The following is a 21,645-nucleotide window of genomic DNA, read 5'->3' as shown; positions in this document are numbered from 1 at the left end:
TCACTCACACCTGATAACACCCACTCACACCTGATGATCCTCACTCACACATGATAACACCCACTCACACCTGATGATCCTCACTCACACCTGATAACACCCACTCACACCTGATAACACCCATTCACACCTGATAACACCTGAAAACACCCACTCACACCTGATAACACCCCTCACACCTGATAACACCCCTCACACCTGATAACACCCCTCACACCTGATAACACCCACTCACACCTGATAACACCCCTCACACCTGATAACCACCACTCACACCTGATAACACCCACTCACACCTGATAACACCCCTCACACCTGATAACACCCACTCACACCTGATAACACCCCTCACACCTGATAACACCCCTCACACCTGATAACCACCACTCACACCTGATAACACCCACTCACACCTGATAAAACCACTCACACCTGATAACCACCACCCACACCTGATAACACCCACTCACACCTGATAACACAAACTCACACCTGATGACCCCCACTCACACCTGATGACCCCTATTCACACCTGATGATCCCCACTCACACCTGATAACACCCATTTCCATCTGATGAGCCCAAATGGTCACTCGAAGGTTGCTGCAAGATAAGAATTCATCACATAGTTGAAGTTCGCCTTCTCAATTTTTTCTCAGCAAAATTTCTCAGTGAATTTTGTATTTGAAGCTTTGCAACTACTGCAGGGTTCTGTAAGAACTTGGACAACTTTTCCCGCTTTTTATACAAAGTCTTAATCTGTCTGCTCACTGAGGAGAATGCAAATTCAATGTCTATAAAACTGTCACTAGCAGATGTCTCAAAGAAGATACAGTTGAACTCAGCGCAAAACTGTGCTGCACTTGTGTCAGACACACGCTTTTGGTGGAGAAGGTCACACTTGTTGGCAACAAGAGCGAGGACCAACTTGTCATTTGCTCGAGCAGACAGAACATGTTCAGCAATTGTCCGAAGTCTGTCCAGGCTGCCTGAATCAGTAATGGAGTAGACAAGCATCATACCATCAGCCCATTGGATCTCGTCCTTCTTACTATCGAGGGAGTCCTGGCAATGACAGATAACATTTGGTCTTAATATTGGTAGACAAATGAAAATGTTGTATGACTAGGATAGTACAGGCGGCCTTTATGTGTAATATGACAGGGATGCTAGGGGCTGTTTCAGTGTGTTATATTACAGGTATGGTAGGGACTGTCTCAGTGTGTTATATTACAGGGATGGTAGGGACTGTCTCAGTGTTATATTACAGGTATGGTAGGGACTGTCTCAGTGTTATATTACAGGGACTGTCTCAGTGTTATATTACAGGGATGGTAGGGACTGTCTCAGTGTGTTATATTACAGGGATGGTAGGGACTGTCTCAGTGTGTTATATTACAGGGATGGTAGGGACTGTCTCAGTGTGTTATATTACAGGGATGGTAGGGACTGTCTCAGTGTGTTATATTACAGGGATGGTAGGGACTGTCTCAGTGTGTTATATTACAGGGATGGTAGGGACTGTCTCAGTGTGTTATATTACAGGGATGGTAGGGACTGTCTCAGTGTTATATTACAGGGATGGTAGGGACTGTCTCAGTGTTATATTACAGGTATGGTAGGGACTGTCTCAGTGTGTTATATTACAGGGATGGTAGGGACTGTCTCAGTGTGTTATATTACAGGGATGGTAGGGACTGTCTCAGTGTGTTATATTACAGGGATGGTAGGGACTGTCTCAGTGTGTTATATTACAGGGATGGTAGGGACTGTCTCTGTGTTATATTACAGGGATGGTAGGGACTGTCTCAGTGTGTTATATTACAGGGATGGTAGGGGTTGTCTCAGTGTGTTATATTACAGGGATGGTAGGGACTGTCTCAGTGTGTTATATTACAGGGATGGTAGGGGCTATCTCAGTGTTATATTACAGGGATGGTAGGGACTGTCTCAGTGTTATATTACAGGGATGGGTAGGGACTGGCTCAGTGTTATATTACAGGGATGGTAGGGACTGTCTCAGTGTTATATTACAGGGATGGTAGGGACTGTCTCAGTGTTATATTACAGGGATGGTAGGGACTGTCTCAGTGTTATATTACAGGGATGGTAGGGACTGTCTCAGTGTTATATTACAGGGATGGTAGGGACTGTCTCAGTGTGTTATATTACAGGGATGGTAGGGACTGTCTCAGTGTGTTATATTACAGGGATGGTAGGGACTGTCTCAGTGTGTTATATTACAGGGATGGTAGGGACTGTCTCAGTGTTATATTACAGGGATGGTAGGGGCTGTCTCAGTGTGTTATATTACAGGGATGGTAGGGACTGTCTCAGTGTTATATTACAGGGATGGTAGGGACTGTCTCAGTGTGTTATATTACAGGGATGGTAGGGACTGTCTCAGTGTGTTATATTACAGGGATGGTAGGGACTGTCTCAGTGTTATATTACAGGGATGGTAGGGACTGTCTCAGTGTTATATTACAGGGATGGTAGGGACTGTCTCAGTGTTATATTACAGGGATGGTAGGGACTGTCTCAGTGTGTTATATTACAGGGATGGTAGGGACTGTCTCAGTGTTATATTACAGGGATGGTAGGGACTGTCTCAGTGTGTTATATTACAGGGATGGTAGGGACTGTCTCAGTGTTATATTACAGGGATGGTAGGGACTGTCTCAGTGTTATATTACAGGGATGGTAGGGACTGTCTCAGTGTGTTATATTACAGGGATGGTAGGGACTGTCTCAGTGTTATATTACAGGGATGGTAGGGACTGTCTCAGTGTGTTATATTACAGGGATGGTAGGGACTGTCTCAGTGTGTTATATTACAGGGATGGTAGGGACTGTCTCAGTGTTATATTACAGGGATGGTAGGGACTGTCTCAGTGTGTTATATTACAGGGATGGTAGGGACTGTCTCAGTATGTTATATTACAGGGATGGTAGGGACTGTCTCAGTGTTATATTACAGGGATGGTAGGGACTGTCTCAGTGTTATATTACAGGGATGGTAGGGACTGTCTCAGTGTTATATTACAGGGATGGTAGGGACTGTCTCAGTGTGTTATATTACAGGGATGGTAGGGACTGTCTCAGTGTTATATTACAGTGATGGTAGGGACTGTCTCAGTGTGTTATATTACAGGGATGGTAGGGACTGTCTCAGTGTTATATTACAGTGATGGTAGGGACTGTCTCAGTGTTATATTACAGGGATGGTAGGGACTGTCTCAGTGTGTTATATTACAGGGATGGTAGGGACTGTCTCAGTGTTATATTACAGGGATGGTAGGGACTGTCTCAGTGTGTTATATTACAGGGATGGTAGGGGCTGTCTCAGTGTTCTTTACAGGGATGGTAGGGACTGTCTCAGTGTTATATTACAGTGATGGTAGGGACTGTCTCAGTGTTATATTACAGGGATGGTAGGGACTGTCTCAGTGTGTTATATTACAGGGATGGTAGGGGCTGTCTCAGTGTGTTATATTACAGGGATGGTAGGGACTGTCTCAGTGTGTTATATTACAGGGATGGTAGGGACTGTCTCAGTGTGTTATATTACAGGGATGGTAGGGACTGTCTCAGTGTGTTATATTACAGGGATGGTAGGGACTGTCTCAGTGTTATATTACAGGGATGGTAGGGACTGTCTCAGTGTGTTATATTACAGGGATGGTAGGGACTGTCTCAGTGTTATATTACAGATATGGTAAAGGCTGTCTTAATATCTAAGAAATGTTACGTTATTTACCTGACAGGTGGTATGTAGGAGATTTAATGTGATTTACCTGCCAGGTGGTATGTAGGATATTTAATGTGATTTACCTGTCAGGTGGTATCTAGGATATGTAATGGGATTTACCTGCCAGGTGATATCTATATGTAGATTTACCTGTCAGGTGGTATCTAGGATATGTAATGTGATTTACCTGCCAGGTAGTATCTAGGATATGTAATGTGATTTACCTGCCAGGTGGTATCTAGGATATGTAATGGGATTTACCTGCCAGGTGGTATCTAGGATATGTAATGTGATTTACCTGCCAGGTGGTATGTAGGATATGTAATGGGATTTACCTGCCAGGTGGTATCTAGGATATGTAATGTGATTTACCTGCCAGGTGGTATCTATACCGCCAGGTAGGATTATAATGTGATTTACCTGCCAGGTGGTATCTAGGATATGTAATGGGATTTACCTGTCAGGTGGTATCTAGGATATGTAATGTGATTTACCTGTCAGGTGGTATCTAGGATATGTAATGTGATTTACCTGCCAGGTGGTATCTAGGAGATTTAATGGGATTTACCTGCCAGGTGGTATCTAGGAGATTTAATGTGATTTACCTGCCAGGTGGTATCTAGGATAGGTAGTGTGATTTACCTGCCAGGTGGTATCTAGGATATGTAATGTGATTTACCTGCCAGGTAGTATCTAGGATATGTAATGTGATTTACCTGCCAGGTGGTATCTAGGATATGTAATGTGATTTACCTGACAGGTGGTATGTAGGAGATTTAATGGGATTTACCTGCCAGGTGGTATCTAGGATATGTAATGTGATTTACCTGCCAGGTGGTATCTAGGATATGTAATGTGATTTACCTGCCAGGTGGTATCTAGGATATGTAATGTGACTGCCTTGCCATCTACCACTGTTGTGTGATGATACATGGCCTCTGAAATTAAAGAAATATCTTTATACTGATGATATACTTAAAGATCTTGTAATCTATTATCATGAAACGATTTCAACAACTACTTCTCAATAACCAAAAGACCCAGAGAACTGCATTCGGTCTGTAGCATGCTGAAGTGAAGAGCTACCAAGTTTTTCAAAGCCATTATCTTGGCCTACATTCATGGTCACTGGGGTAAAATAGGCTAGAATATTTAAAGAATTATTTCTCAAGTTTGTCTTGTACAAAAACAGAAATTGAAAGCCAATTATATATGACAAAACAAGTTTTCAATCTCTTTTTGTGTACAAAACGCTTGTTCTATATCATTCATACCAAATTGATGAATCTTATTTCAAACGCCTCAATAACCAAGATGTCCAGAGGCCTGATCAGGGCCTGTAGCATGCTGGGATAACTGGCACCCAAGTTTGTTCAAAGGAGTGACCTTGACCTACATTCAATGTCAAAGGGGTTAAATAGGCTTAAACGTATAAACAACTCCTTCTTGATAACTATGTGGCCCAGAGACCTGACATTTTAGCTCACCTGGTCCAAAGGACCATGGTGAGCTTATGCCATACAGTGATGTCCATCTGGCCGTCAATAATTACCTTGTGAGCATGATAACTCAAGTAAATATCAACCAAGTTTGATGAAACTTTGTATGCAGCCATATATAGACAAGATTTAGGAGGATTTCGAAAATGGAAATTTTTTGACTATAACTTACAGAGTTATTGCCCTTTGTAATGATATTATTGTGGGACCTTGTGAACACAATAACTCAAGTAAATATCAACCAAATTTGATGACACTTTGTATACAGACATATACCGACAATACCTCTGGAGGCTCTGAAATTGGAAATTATTCAACAGTAACTTAATAAATATTTTATAAATGTATCACTTTTTTTCAAGAACGGCAGGATTTAGCCAACCTGTAGTTTGAACCATTTTTGGGAGAGTCATTTAAAAAAAAAAGGAAAATATTTGAAATTTAACTTAATTCAGAGTATTTTGCCATACTTATTGAGATATCCCGGTGAGCAATGCATGTCCTCTGGACCTCTTTTTTCCTTATTTACTACTTATGTCCTTGTTTCATTTTCCATGTTTAAATCTTCCACTTTTCCATTTTCCTTTACCTATTCAAAACTTTATTTCCCTATCAACTTATTTTCCTTATTTTATTTAGTATTATATCCACGTTTAAAGCTTCTTGTTTCTTGTCTTATTTCTATGGTAGTTTTTTTCTGCATTTAATATCTTTTTCCCTGTTTGTACTTATTTCATATTCTGTTATCTTATCAGTAAATTCTATTGATGTAGCTTCCTTTTTCTTTCACTCTTTATCAAAAACTTCCCCTAAATGCCTGTAACTCTCTATTGAAGACTTGCCTTCCCCTCAATGCCTATAATTCTATATTAAAAACTTGCCTTCCCCTAAATGCCTGCAACTCTCTATTGAAGACTTGCCTTCCCCTAAATGCCTGTAACTCTCTAGTTAAGATTTGCCTTCCCCTAAATGCCTATAACTCTCTAGTTAAGATTTGCCTTCCCCTAAATGCCTGTAACTCTCTAGTGAAGACATGCCTTCCCCTAAATGCCTGTAACTCTCTAGTGAAGATTTGCCTTCCCCTCAATGCCTGTAACTCTCTAGTGAAGACTTCCCTTCCCCTCAATGCCTTTAACTCTCTAGTGAAGATTTGCCTTCCCCTAAATGCCTGTAACTCTCTAGTGAAGACTTGCCTTCCCCTAAATGCCTGTAACTCTCTATTGAAGACTTCCTTTCCCCTAAATGCCTGTAACTCTCTAGTGAAGACTTGCCTTCCCCTAAATGCCTGTAACTCTCTATTGAAGACTTGCCTTCCCCTAAATGCCTGTAACTCTCTAGTGAAGATTTGCCTTCCCCTAAATGCCTGTAACTCTCTAGTGAAGACTTGCCTTCCCCTAAATGCCTGTAACTCTCTATTGAAGACTTCCTTTCCCCTAAATGCCTGTAATTCTCTAGTGAAGACCTGCTTTCCCCTAAATGCCTGTAACTCTCTAACCAGATGTTATATCCATGTCCTAACTAGATGTTATATCCATGTCCTAACTAGAGGTTGTATTCATGTCCTAACCAGATGTTATATCTATGTCCTAACCAGAGGTTATATTCATGTCCTAACCAGAGGTTATATTCATGTCCTAACCAGACGTTAGGTAGCAGACTACAGTAGGACAGACTTGCGATTTTTTTAAGTAAATAACTCCTGTATTATGATATGTCCCAACCCCTTCTTTGAAAACATGATCAGTGTTTAATATGCCATAAACAAGTTGATTTTATCTGAAAACTTACCACCTCCAGAGTCATAATCTCCAATAAAACGTCGTGTCAGGTAGCGCACAGTGATTGCTGAAAAGAAGTGATTAAATTGAACATAAACATGTATAAAGAATTGAAAACAAATCATTAGGGTCTTCAGATTGTAATTAATATAAAGACAAGAAATCCTTAGGGACTTAATATTCTAATTAATATCAAGAACTGAGAACAAATCATTAGGGACTACCAATTGTAATTAATATAAAGAAAATAAATCATTATGGACTACAAATTGTAATTGATATAAAGAATTGAAAACAAAACATTAGGGACTACAGATTGTAATTACAGTAATAGTCCTTCAACGGTCCCCAAAAACATAGATAGCTCTGAAATGTTCCCATAAACAGTTAGAGCCCTGAAATGGTCCTATAATCAGTTATAGACCTGAGATGGTCCTATAAATCAGTTATATACCTGAAATGGTCCTATAATCAGTTATATTCCTGAAATGGTCCCATAAATCAGTTATAGCCCTGAAATGGTCCCATAAACAGTTATAGACCTGAAATGGTCCTATAATCTGTTAGAGCCCTGAAATGGTCCTATAATCAGTTATAGCCCTGAAATGGTCCTATAATCAGTTATAGACCTGAAATGGTCCTATAATCAGTTATAGTCCTGAAATGGTCCTATAATCAGTTATAGACCTGAAATGGTCCTATAATCAGTTAGAGCCCTGAAATGGTCCTATAATCAGTTGTCCTGAAATGGTCCTATAAACAGTTATAGACCTGAAATGGTCCTATATTCAGTTATAGACCTGAAATGGTCCTATAATCAGTTATAGGCCTGAAATTGTCCCATAAATCAGTTATAGCCCTGAAATGGTCCTATAAACAGTTATAGACCTGAAATGGTCCTATAATCAGTTATAGGCCTGAAATTGTCCCATAAATCAGTTATAGCCCTGAAATGGTCCTATAAACAGTTATAGACCTGAAATGGTCCCATCAACAGTTATAGACCTGAAATGGTCCCATAAACAGTTATAGCCCTGAAATGGTCCTATAATCAGTTATAGACCTGAAATGGTCCTATAATCAGTTAGAGCCCTGAAATGGTCCCATAAACAGTTATAGACCTGAAATGGTCCCATCAACAGTTATAGCCCTGAAATGGTCCTATAATCAGTTATAGACCTGAAATGGTCCTATAATCAGTTATAGACCTGAAATGGTCCCATAAACAGTTATAGCCCTGAAATGGTCCCATAAACAGTTATTGCCCTGAAATGGTCCTAAATCAGTTATAGACCTGAAATGGTCCCATAAACAGTTATTGCCCTGAAATGGTCCTATAATCAGTTATAGACCTGAAATGGTCCTATAATCAGTTATAGACCTGAAATGGTCCCATCAACAGTTATAGCTCTGAAATGGTCCTATAATCAGTTATAGACCTGAAATGGTCCCATCAACAGTTATAGCCCTGAAATGGTCCTATAATCAGTTATAGTCCTGAAATGGTCCTATAATCAGTTATAGCCCTGAAATGGTCCTATAATCAGTTATAGTCCTGAGATGGTCCTATAATCAGTTATAGACCTGAAATGGTCCTATAATCAGTTATAGTCCTGAAATGGTCCTATTATCAGTTATAGACCTGAAATGGTCCTATAATCAGTTATAGTCCTGATGTGGTCCCATAAACAGTTATAGACCTGAAATGGTCCCATCAACAGTTATAGCTCTGAAATGGTCCTATAATCAGTTATAGACCTGAAATGGTCCCATAAACAGTTATAGACCTGAAATGGTCCCATAAACAGTTATTGCCCTGAAATGGTCCTATAATCAGTTATAGACCTGAAATGGTCCTATAATCAGTTATAGACCTGAAATGGTCCCATCAAAAGTTATAGCTCTGAAATGGTCCTATAATCAGTTATAGACCTGAAATGGTCCCATAAACAGTTATAGACCTGAAATGGTCCCATAAACAGTTGTCCTGAAATGGTCCTATCAACAGTTATAGCCCTGAAATGGTCCTATAATCAGTTATAGACCTGAAATGGTCCCATCAACAGTTATAGACCTGAAATGGTCCTAAATCAGTTATAGCCCTGAAATGGTCCCATAAACAGTTATTGCCCTGAAATGGTCCTATAATCAGTTATAGACCTGAAATGGTCCCATAAACAGTTATAGACCTGAAATGGTCCCATAAACAGTTATTGCCCTGAAATGGTCCTATTATCAGTTATAGACCTGAAATGGTCCTATAATCAGTTATAGACCTGAAATGGTCCCATCAAAAGTTATAGCTCTGAAATGGTCCTATAATCAGTTATAGACCTGATATGGTCCCATAAACAGTTATAGACCTGAAATGGTCCCATAAACAGTTGTCCTGAAATGGTCCTATCAACAGTTATAGACCTGAAATGGTCCTATATTCAGTTATAGACCTGAAATGGTCCTATAATCAGTTATAGGCCTGAAATTGTCCCATAAATCAGTTATAGCCCTGAAATGGTCCTATAAACAGTTATAGACCTGAAATGGTCCCATCAACAGTTATAGACCTGAAATGGTCCCATAAACAGTTATAGACCTGAAATGGTCCCATAAACAGTTATTGCCCTGAAATGGTCCTATAATCAGTTATAGACCTGAAATGGTCCTATAATCAGTTATAGACCTGAAATGGTCCCATCAACAGTTATAGCTCTGAAATGGTCCTATAATCAGTTATAGACCTGAAATGGTCCCATAAACAGTTATAGACCTGAAATGGTCCCATAAACAGTTATAGACCTGAAATGGTCCCATAAACAGTTATAGCTCTGAAATGGTCCTATAATCAGTTATAGACCTGAAATGGTCCCATAAACAGTTATAGACCTGAAATGGTCCCATAAACAGTTATTGCCCTGAAATGGTCCTATAATCAGTTATAGACCTGAAATGGTCCTATAATCAGTTATAGACCTGAAATGGTCCCATCAAAAGTTATAGCTCTGAAATGGTCCTATAATCAGTTATAGACCTGAAATGGTCCCATAAACAGTTATAGACCTGAAATGGTCCCATAAACAGTTGTCCTGAAATGGTCCTATCAACAGTTATAGCCCTGAAATGGTCCTATAATCAGTTATAGACCTGAAATGGTCCCATCAACAGTTATAGACCTGAAATGGTCCTAAATCAGTTATAGCCCTGAAATGGTCCCATAAACAGTTATTGCCCTGAAATGGTCCTATAATCAGTTATAGACCTGAAATGGTCCCATAAACAGTTATAGACCTGAAATGGTCCCATAAACAGTTATTGCCCTGAAATGGTCCTATAATCAGTTATAGACCTGAAATGGTCCTATAATCAGTTATAGACCTGAAATGGTCCCATCAAAAGTTATAGCTCTGAAATGGTCCTATAATCAGTTATAGACCTGAAATGGTCCCATAAACAGTTATAGACCTGAAATGGTCCCATAAACAGTTGTCCTGAAATGGTCCTATCAACAGTTATAGACCTGAAATGGTCCTATATTCAGTTATAGGCCTGAAATTGTCCCATAAATCAGTTATAGCCCTGAAATGGTCCTATAAACAGTTATAGACCTGAAATGGTCCCATCAACAGTTATAGACCTGAAATGGTCCCATAAACAGTTATAGACCTGAAATGGTCCCATAAACAGTTATTGCCCTGAAATGGTCCTATAATCAGTTATAGACCTGAAATGGTCCTATAATCAGTTATAGACCTGAAATGGTCCCATCAACAGTTATAGCTCTGAAATGGTCCTATAATCAGTTATAGACCTGAAATGGTCCCATAAACAGTTATAGACCTGAAATGGTCCCATAAACAGTTGTCCTGAAATGGTCCTATCAACAGTTATAGACCTGAAATGGTCCTATATTCAGTTATTGCCCTGAAATGGTCCTATAATCAGTGATAGCTCTGAAATGTTCCTATAAACAGTTATAGACCTGAAATGGTCCTATAATCAGTTATAGTCCTGAAATGGTCCCATAAACAGTTATAGACCTGAAATGTTCCCATAATCAGTTATAGACCTGAAATGGTCCCATAAACAGTTATAGACCTGAAATGGTCCTATAATCAGTTATATACCTGAGATGGTCCTATAATCAGTTATAACCCTGAGATGGTCCTATAATCAGTTATAGCTCTGAAATGGTTCTATAATCAGTTATAGTCCTGAAATGGTCCTAAATCAGTTATAGTCCTGAGATGGTCCTATAATCAGTTATAGACCTGAAATGGTCCTATAATCAGTTATAGTCCTGATGTGGTCCTATAATCAGTTATTGCCCTGAAATGGTCCTATAATCAGTTATAGTCCTGAAATTGTCCTATAATCAGTTATAGCCCTGAAATGTTCCTATAATCAGTTATAGTCCTGAAATGGTCCTATAATCAGTTATAGCCCTGAAATGGTCCTATAATCAGTTATAGTCCTGAAATGGTCCAATAATCAGTTATAGACCTGAAATGGTCCTATAATCAGTTATTGTCCTGAAATGGTCCCATAATCAGTTATAGTCCTGAAATGGTCCTATAATCAGTTATAGCCCTGAAATGGTCCTAAATCAGTTATAGTCCTGAGATGGTCCTATAATCAGTTATAGACCTGAAATGGTCCTAAATCAGTTATAGTCCTGAGATGGTCCTATAATCAGTTATAGCCCTGAAATGTTCCTATAATCAGTTATTGCCCTGAAATGGTCCTAGATCAGTTATAGTCCTGAAATGGTCCTAGATCAGTTATAGTCCTGAAATGGTCCTATAATCAGTTATAGACCTGAAATGTTCCCAAATCAGTTATAGCCCTGAAATGGTCCCATAAACAGTTATAGACCTGAAATGGTCCCAAAATTAGTTATAGCTCTGAAATGGTCTCATAATCAGTTACAGCCCTGAATCGGCTCCACAAACAGTTATAGTCCTGTAAAGACCTCCAAAAACAGTTTTAGGCCTGAAATATGTCCTATGTTAATTGGGTGGTGCGTACGTGCTCTCTGACGTCCCTGCTAGCCATATATACGTGTTGCCGATTAGATGTGAACAAGTACATTCCATTCTAGATAAAATCGTTGAGAGACATTAGCTAGACTTGCCTCATTTCTGTACACACTACGGGGGTCTGTACTCGAACTGCCGTATATCAGGGTGTTTTTATCCGCATTGCGCGGAGGATCATCCTTGTTTCCACATAAGAAAACATGGCTAGAGGATTCGGTGAATAGCTGTCTAATAACATTGTTTGCAAATGGACCCGATTCCTGCTGAAATCTCAATATCGAGAAGATGGGCTTCTGTATTATCTAATAAACGTCATATAAGTCTCCCAAACTACTCTAACAATACCGAGGCCCGTTATATAAGTCCCCCAAACTACTCTAACAATACCGAGGCCCGTTATATAAGTCTCCCAAACTACTCTAACAATACCGAGGCCCGTTATATAAGTCCCCCAAACTACTCTAACAATACCGAGGCCCGTTATATAAGTCTCCCAAACTACTCTAACAATACCGAGGCCCGTTATATAAGTCTCCCAAACTACTCTAACAATACCGAGGCCCGTTATATAAGTCCCCCAAACTACTCTAACAATACCGAGGCCCGTTATATAAGTCTCCCAAACTACTCTAACAATACCGAGGCCCGTTATATAAGTCTCCCAAACTACTATAACAATACCGAGGCCCGTTATATAAGTCTCCCAAACTACTCTAACAATACCGAGGCCCGTTATATAAGTCTCCCAAACAACTATTGTGAAGAATGACCGAATATAATATACAAATATACAACAGAGTAAAAATTTTCGACAATGGCAAGTGTAGTCTACGATCATGCTAGTGAGGTACGTAAATACGTCCATATACAAGCTTGACCAGGTGTAGACTACGCCGATAGTGGTCACGCACGGCCGAGCATTACCTTCGGGACGAGGTGACATATAAACACCATCGCTTAGAGAAGTAAGCTCGTCACGTACATTCACAACATTCCTATCCATTTTAATATTAGAATGTGTTCTTAGCAAAAGGTTACAACTGAACATAAGTATGAATGTTCAGCTCAACCTCCGACCTCTCGGCAGGACAACATGAGGAGCAAAGATCCATCTTCCGCAGAGAGAACAGACGTTCGACCCAGAGTCTTCGGACAGGACTCCGATCGCCAAATAACGGTGGACCCAAGTAATCACGGTATACACATGCCGCACGATTCCCTCTTGTGGACGACAACCAACTGCGAGGAACCGTTGGTCAGCACACCCCGGACCGCCTTGAGAGAAAGGCCACCACGCCAACAGATCAACCAAGCCCAACGCCGCCGTCTCTGTACCTCAATTCTGTCATATCCAGCACATTGACGCTAAGACGGGCATTACCTCCAACGAGCCGGACAAACGCAAAGACATCAGGGAGCTTGCAGTTCAGCAACCGACCGTGGTGAATGTTAACCGCCTCCGCGGTCTCTGACATAACAAAACGCTAGTGATGGTAACGAGGCCCTTTCATTGGATACATTATAGTGAACAACGTCATCACACAGATGACCCCTAATCAAATTGGGAACTGGCGGCGGCATACGAGTCCATTCAACAGCTGTCCATCACAAAAAAACAACGACCACAGGTCAACCATCATCATTGAGCAAAGTTTGTTCCCCCAATGACAAAGTCGCAATAGACACAAGCAGGCCTGCGAACTCTGTGATCGAAATCATATCCCATAAGGAATCCGGTGACTCTCCGGTGATCCGACCAGGTGTGAAACCAATCCGTAATTAGGACACCGTAAAACATCTTCAATGATAAAGGCTGTCCCGTGGAATCCCCTGTTGACCATTCCGATCCTACTACGACATGGAGCTGCATCGTGAACATCAATAAAGACACGTGAGGAGGTACAGCTCCCCATTCCATTGCTCCTCTAGGGGAATCAGACTGGACATACATTGTAGTTAACAGGACAGAACACATCGTGGAACCCAGTTGGAAACCTAGCTATGCACTCTGGACTGTTCATAAACCCCATATCGGTTAATAGCATGTGCATACCTTCCCTAGTGAACAATATCAGGTACACACCAACCATAACAACAGCGTCTCGAGAGGGCAGCAACGGGTTGTACAACGCTAAATGGTTGGGCGCATCAAAGTCCCGAAAGCCTCCGCATGGTTACTCCAACTAGCCTCCTTCCTTAGTACCATCAGTAAGTCCATTGCCCCCGAACTAAGGGGGTGTTGGATTCATCAACATTTCACTCTCTACATGAACTTCCCTCCCCACATACGTTTTTCTGTGGATGATACTCATAGGCCGGCACCCAACAATCAGCCGATCAACATCAACCATCCCACAAACAATGACACCCGTGTTAAAACTCCGGGCCCTTGAGTTATCCGACATAGCACGTTGTCAACAATTACAGGAACTCCCTCACAACAGGTACCCCTCTCCGAAAAGTTCGTAGCTAAACCTCGGTCATCAAGGACAGAAACTTTCTCCCCTCACCACGGCCTAACTGAATTGGAAAAGGAATGTCAGCCCCACCATGATCTGCATGCTGAATTACATCACCAAAAGGTGCCAGGGAAAGGGACATTTGCTGCGGAGAGTTCCGATAAGGAACACAATTATCTGATGTAGGGGAGGTACCCAGAGAGAAATTTCCACGCTCAGCCCTGCGACGTGTGGCTATAAATAGCTGTCACAAAGGACACTATATATGAATTGATACTAACTCTGTAAATACTCTTCTAATGCTCACACCACAGTTGTGAATTATGACCGAATATAATTGACAAATATCCAACAAACTATAATATGCCGACAATGGCAAGTGTAGTACTATTATACGATCATGCTGTGAGGTACGTAAATACGTCCATAAAGCTTGACCAGTTGTAGACAGCGCCGACTGTAGTGACGCATGGCCGAACATCGCCTTCAGGACGAAATGACATTAACACCTTCGCTTAGAGAAGTCAGCTCGTCACGTACATTCACAGCACTACTCTAACTGTAACGCGGCCTGCTATATTAGTCCACCAAATTACTCTAACTATAACGAGACTCGTTAAGAAAATCCCCTAACTACTCTAACTTTACGAGGCCCGTAACATAAGTTCCCCCAGCTAATCTAGTTGTAACAAGGCTCGTTACAGAAGGCTTCATAAGCTTACTATTCTGACTATCTCGAGGCCCGCTAATTAAGTCTCCGAAACTAATCCAACTATGACGGGCCTGTAATTTAGTTCCCAAACTACTCAAACTTAAACGCGGATAACTCTGGTTTACAATACCTGTCAGTAATAGATAACTCGTGTTTATAATACCTGTCAGTTATAGGTAACTCGTGTTTACAATACCTGTCAGTAATAGATAACTCGTGTTTATAATACCTGTCAGTAATAGATAACTCGTGTTTACAATACCTGTCAGTTATACTTAACTCGTGTTTACAATACCTGTCAGTTATAGATAACTCGTGTTTACAATACCTGTCAGTAATAGATATCGACTGTTTACAATACCTGTCAGTAATAGATATCGACTGTTTACAATACCTGTCAGTAATAGATAACTCGTGTTTATAATACCTGTCAGTAATAGATAACTCGTGTTTACAATACCTGTCAGTTATAGATAACTCGTGTTTACAATACCTGTCAGTAATAGATAACTCGTGTTTACAATACCTGTCAGTTATAGGTAACTCGTGTGTACAATACCTGTCAGTAATAGATAACTCTGGTTTACAATACCTGTCAGTAATAGATAACTCGTGTTTATAATACCTGTCGGTAATAGATAACTCGTGTTTACAATACCTGTCAGTTATAGGTAACTCGTGTTTACAATACCTGTCAGTGATAGATAACTCGTGTTTACAATACCTGTCAGTAATATATAACTCGTGTTTGCAATAACTGTCAGTAATATATAACTCGTGTTTACAATACCTGTCAGTTATAGGTAACTCGTGTTTACAATACCTCTCAGTAATAGATAACTCGTGTTTACAATACCTGTCAGTAATATATAACTCGTGTTTACAATACCTGTCAGTTATAGATAACTCGTGTTTATAATACCTGTCAGTAATAGATAACTCGTGTTTATAATACCTGTCAGTAATAGATAACTCGTGTTTATAATACCTGTTAGTAATAGATAACTCGTGTTTACAATACCTGTCAGTAATAGATAACTCGTGTTTACAATACCTGTCAGTAATAGGTAACTCGTGTTTGCAATACCTGTCAGTAATAGATAACTCGTGTTTACAATACCTGTCAGTTATAGGTAACTCGTGTTTATAATACCTGTCAGTAATAGATGACTCGTGTTTACAATACCTGTCAGTAAAAGATAACTCGTGTTTACAATACCAGTCAGTTATAGACAACTCGTGTTTACAATACCTGTCAGTAATAGATAACTCGTGTTTACAATACCTGTCAGTTATAGATAACTCGTGTTTACAATACCTGTCAGTAATAGATATCGACTGTTTACAATACCTGTCAGTTATAGGTAACTCGTGTTTACAATACCTGTCAGTAATAGATAACTCGTGTTTACAATACCTGTCAGTAATAGATAACTCGTGTTTACAATACCTGTCAGTTATATATAACTCGTGTTTACAATACCTGTCAGTAATAGATAACTCGTGTTTACAATACCTGTCAGTAATAGATAACTCGTGTTTACAATACCTGTCAGTAATAGATAACTCGTGTTTACAATACCTGTCAGTAATAGATAACTCGTGTTTACAATACCTGTCAGTTATAGATAACTCCTGTTTATAATACCTGTCAGTAATAGATAACTCGTGTTTACAATACCTGTCAGTAATAGATAACTCGTGTTTACAATACCTGTCAGTTATATATAACTCGTGTTTACAATACCTGTCAGTAATAGATAACTCGTGTTTACAATACCTGTCAGTAATAGATAACTCGTGTTTACAATACCTGTCAGTAATAGATAACTCGTGTTTATAATACCTGTCAGTAATAGATAACTCGTGTTTACAATACCTGTCAGTAATAGATAACTAGTGTTTACAATACCTGTCAGTAATAGGTATCTCGTGTTTATAATACCTTCAGTTATAGGTAACTCGTGTTTACAATACCTGTCAGTAATAGATAACTCGTGTTTACAATACCTGTCAGTTATAGATAACTCGTGTTTACAATACCTGTCAGTAATAGATAACTCGTGTTTACAATACCTGTCAGTTATAGGTAACTCGTGTGTACAATACCTGTCAGTAATAGATAACTCTGGTTTACAATACCTGTCAGTAATAGATAACTCGTGTTTATAATACCTGTCGGTAATAGATAACTCGTGTTTACAATACCTGTCAGTTATAGGTAACTCGTGTTTACAATACCTGTCAGTGATAGATAACTCGTGTTTACAATACCTGTCAGTAATATATAACTCGTGTTTGCAATAACTGTCAGTAATATATAACTCGTGTTTACAATACCTGTCAGTTATAGGTAACTCGTGTTTACAATACCTCTCAGTAATAGATAACTCGTGTTTACAATACCTGTCAGTAATATATAACTCGTGTTTACAATACCTGTCAGTTATAGATAACTCGTGTTTATAATACCTGTCAGTAATAGATAACTCGTGTTTATAATACCTGTCAGTAATAGATAACTCGTGTTTATAATACCTGTCAGTAATAGATAACTCGTGTTTACAATACCTGTCAGTAATAGATAACTCGTGTTTACAATACCTGTCAGTAATAGGTAACTCGTGTTTGCAATACCTGTCAGTAATAGATAACTCGTGTTTACAATACCTGTCAGTTATAGGTAACTCGTGTTTATAATACCTGTCAGTAATAGATGACTCGTGTTTACAATACCTGTCAGTAAAAGATAACTCGTGTTTACAATACCTGTCAGTTATAGACAACTCGTGTTTACAATACCTGTCAGTAATAGATAACTCGTGTTTACAATACCTGTCAGTTATAGATAACTCGTGTTTACAATACCTGTCAGTAATAGATATCGACTGTTTACAATACCTGTCAGTTATAGGTAACTCGTGTTTACAATACCTGTCAGTAATAGATAACTCGTGTTTACAATACCTGTCAGTAATAGATAACTCGTGTTTACAATACCTGTCAGTTATATATAACTCGTGTTTACAATACCTGTCAGTAATAGATAACTCGTGTTTACAATACCTGTCAGTAATAGATAACTCGTGTTTACAATACCTGTCAGTAATAGATAACTCGTGTTTACAATACCTGTCAGTAATAGATAACTCGTGTTTACAATACCTGTCAGTTATAGATAACTCCTGTTTATAATACCTGTCAGTAATAGATAACTCGTGTTTACAATACCTGTCAGTAATAGATAACTCGTGTTTACAATACCTGTCAGTTATATATAACTCGTGTTTACAATACCTGTCAGTAATAGATAACTCGTGTTTACAATACCTGTCAGTAATAGATAACTCGTGTTTACAATACCTGTCAGTAATAGATAACTCGTGTTTATAATACCTGTCAGTAATAGATAACTCGTGTTTACAATACCTGTCAGTAATAGATAACTCGTGTTTACAATACCTGTCAGTAATAGGTATCTCGTGTTTATAATACCTTCAGTTATAGGTAACTCGTGTTTACAATACCTGTCAGTAATAGATAACTCGTGTTTATAATACCTGTCATTAATAGATAACTCGTGTTTACAATACCTGTCAGTAATAGATAACTCGTGTTTATAATACCTGTCAGTTATAGATAACTCGTGTTTATAATACCTGTCAGTAATAGATAACTCGTGTTTATAATCCCTGTCAGTTATAGATAACTCGTGTTTATAATACCTGTCAGTAATAGATAACTCGTGTTTACAATACCTGTCAGTAATAGATAACTCGTGTTTACAATACCTGAAAGGTAATAGATAACTCGTGTTTACAATACCTGTCAGTTATAGATAACTCGTGTTTACAATACCTGTCAGTTATAGGTAACTCGTGTTTACAATACCTGTCAGTAATAGATAACTCGTGTTTACAATACCTGTCAGTAATAGATAACTCGTGTTTACAATACCTGTCAGTTATATATAACTCGTGTTTACAATACCTGTCAGTAATAGATAACTCGTGTTTACAATACCTGTCAGTTATATATAACTCGTGTTTACAATACCTGTCAGTAATAGATAACTCGTGTTTACAATACCTGTCAGTAATAGATAACTCGTGTTTACAATACCTGTCAGTTATAGATAACTCCTGTTTATAATACCTGTCAGTTATATATAACTCGTGTTTACAATACCTGTCAGTAATAGATAACTCGTGTTTACAATACCTGTCAGTAATAGATAACTCGTGTTTACAATACCTGAAAGGTAATAGATAACTCGTGTTTACAATACCTGTCAGTTATAGATAACTCGTGTTTACAATACCTGTCAGTTATAGGTAACTCGTGTTTACAATACCTGTCAGTAATAGATAACTCGTGTTTACAATACCTGTCAGTAATAGATAACTCGTGTTTACAATACCTGTCAGTTATATATAACTCGTGTTTACAATACCTGTCAGTAATAGATAACTCGTGTTTACAATACCTGTCAGTTATATATAACTCGTGTTTACAATACCTGTCAGTAATAGATAACTCGTGTTTACAATACCTGTCAGTAATAGATAACTCGTGTTTACAATACCTGTCAGTTATAGATAACTCCTGTTTATAATACCTGTCAGTTATATATAACTCGTGTTTACAATACCTGTCAGTAATAGATAACTCGTGTTTACAATACCTGTCAGTAATAGATAACTCGTGTTTACAATACCTGTCAGTTATAGATAACTCGTGTTTACAATACCTGTCAGTTATAGATAACTCGTGTTTACAATACCTGTCAGTTATATATAACTCGTGTTTACAATACCTGTCAGTAATAGATAACTCGTGTTTATAATACCTGTCAGTAATAGATAACTCGTGTTTACAATACCTGTCAGTAATAGATAACTCCTGTTTATAATACCTGTCAGTAATAGATAACTCGTGTTTACAATACCTGTCAGTAATAGATATCTCGTGTTTATAATACCTGTCAGTAATAGATAACTCGTGTTTACAATACCTGTCAGTAATAGATATCTCGTGTTTATAATACCTGTCAGTAATAGATATCTCGTATTTACAATACCTGTCAGTAATAGGTAACTCGTGTTTACAATACCTGGCAGTAATAGATAACTCGTGTTTACAATACCTGTCAGTAATAGATAACTCGTGTTTACAATACCTGTCAGTTATAGGTAACTCGTGTTTATAATACCTGTCAGTAATAGATAACTCTTTTTTACTATCCCTGTCAGTAACAGATAACTCGTGTATACTCACCTGTTTTCCCGACCCCCGAACTTCCAACCACGATAATGTTGATATCCTTTCCAGTATAATTATGTGTTCGATCGTCGGCCGTCACCTTTGGGTCTTTGTGCATAGCATGATACGCATGCGTCATCACGGTCCAACTGTATCAGTTGATGTTGCTTTATTAAATTGTATAGTCAGTCCCTAATAAGAATACACAGCAAGTTTACTAATACTTAATGAATACAAGCGTCCATCTGAAACTGGTGATAAGTTTAAGGTAAACACGGGTACATTCTCCATCTTCTAGTCCACACCCAGCATCCATGTGTAAATGGGGTATCATTTTCCATCCTTTAGTCCACATCCAGCATCCATGTGTACCTGGGGTATCATTTCCCCTCCTTTAGTCCACACCCAGCATCCATGTGTAGCTGGGGTATCATTTTCCTTCCTTTAGTCCACATCCAGCATCCATGTGTACCTGGGGTATCATTTTCCCTCCTTTAGTCCACACTAAGCGTCCCTGTGTAGCTGGGGTATCATTTCCCCTCCTTTAGTCCACACTAAGCGTCCCTGTGTAGCCGATACTCCATACTTTATTCTGTTAGTCCTGAATTGCGCTAGTAATAAAGGACTCGGCAAGATTAACAAAGTACCATGCTAAAATGGAACCAAAAATACAGAAATAAGAATTTCCATGTTCATCTAAACAAGAATATATCCTGTAACAGCTAGTGCGTCTCTTCCGTAACAAATAATACAATTATACTAAACTCCAAACAGTAGAACTTCGGCCTATAACAATAGTTTACCGATACACCTTTATAAACAATAGCGCCTCACTTCCACAAGCAATGGTAAAAAAGTTTTTTTTTCCAAATCAACTAGTGTATTACATCCGGGAGAGACATTCTAAAACTGCGTACGTGCCGTGTATCCAAGCAGACACTACAGAGGTGTTCGGAGTCTTTATGTAATGTACCGCGGGTGATTTTCTCACAGAACATTGGTAAATCGCTGAAGAATTCTATCATTTCTTACAAATATGAAACTAATCGTTCACAAAGACCTCTGCGAGCAGTGCTAGGTCCTCGACGAGAAGACTGGCACGTGATGAAGAACCGCGCGTGATACGTACGTGCACGTGTTTACTACTCTAA

The 21,645-nt window shown here is 39.0% G+C and overlaps 1 protein-coding gene across 1 annotated transcript; it reads right to left on the bottom strand.

The window, feature by feature from the left end:
- Window positions 1–65: 65 nt before the first annotated feature.
- Window positions 66–21,397, bottom strand: LOC117328304 (ras-related and estrogen-regulated growth inhibitor-like). Its single transcript, XM_033885828.1, has 4 exons — window positions 20,510–21,397; window positions 7,039–7,095; window positions 4,616–4,689; window positions 66–1,065 (listed from the first exon to the last, which is right to left on the bottom strand). The coding sequence occupies exons 1-4, from the start codon at window positions 20,631–20,633 to the stop codon at window positions 622–624; spliced, it is 699 nt and encodes a 232-aa protein (XP_033741719.1). The 5' UTR covers window positions 20,634–21,397; the 3' UTR covers window positions 66–621.
- Between the last annotated feature and the right edge of the window lie 248 nt (window positions 21,398–21,645).

Source organism: Pecten maximus, chromosome 5, assembly GCF_902652985.1.
Source record: "Pecten maximus chromosome 5, xPecMax1.1, whole genome shotgun sequence".
NCBI classification, from domain to species: Eukaryota; Metazoa; Mollusca; class Bivalvia; order Pectinida; family Pectinidae; genus Pecten; species Pecten maximus.
This window is presented reverse-complemented; position numbering and strand designations above follow the sequence as displayed.

Bases quoted from the DNA above. Each gene is read 5' to 3' on its own strand.
- LOC117328304 (XM_033885828.1), bottom strand. From the start codon at position 20,633: ATGACGCATGCGTATCATGCTATGCACAAAGACCCAAAGGTGACGGCC. The intron at 7,096-20,509 runs GTGAGTATACAC...ACTTCTTTTCAG, and splicing joins TTCGGGGGTCGGGAAAACAG to CAATCACTGTGCGCTACCTG. The intron at 4,690-7,038 runs GTAAGTTTTCAG...CTTTAATTTCAG, and splicing joins AGATTATGACTCTGGAGGTG to AGGCCATGTATCATCACACA.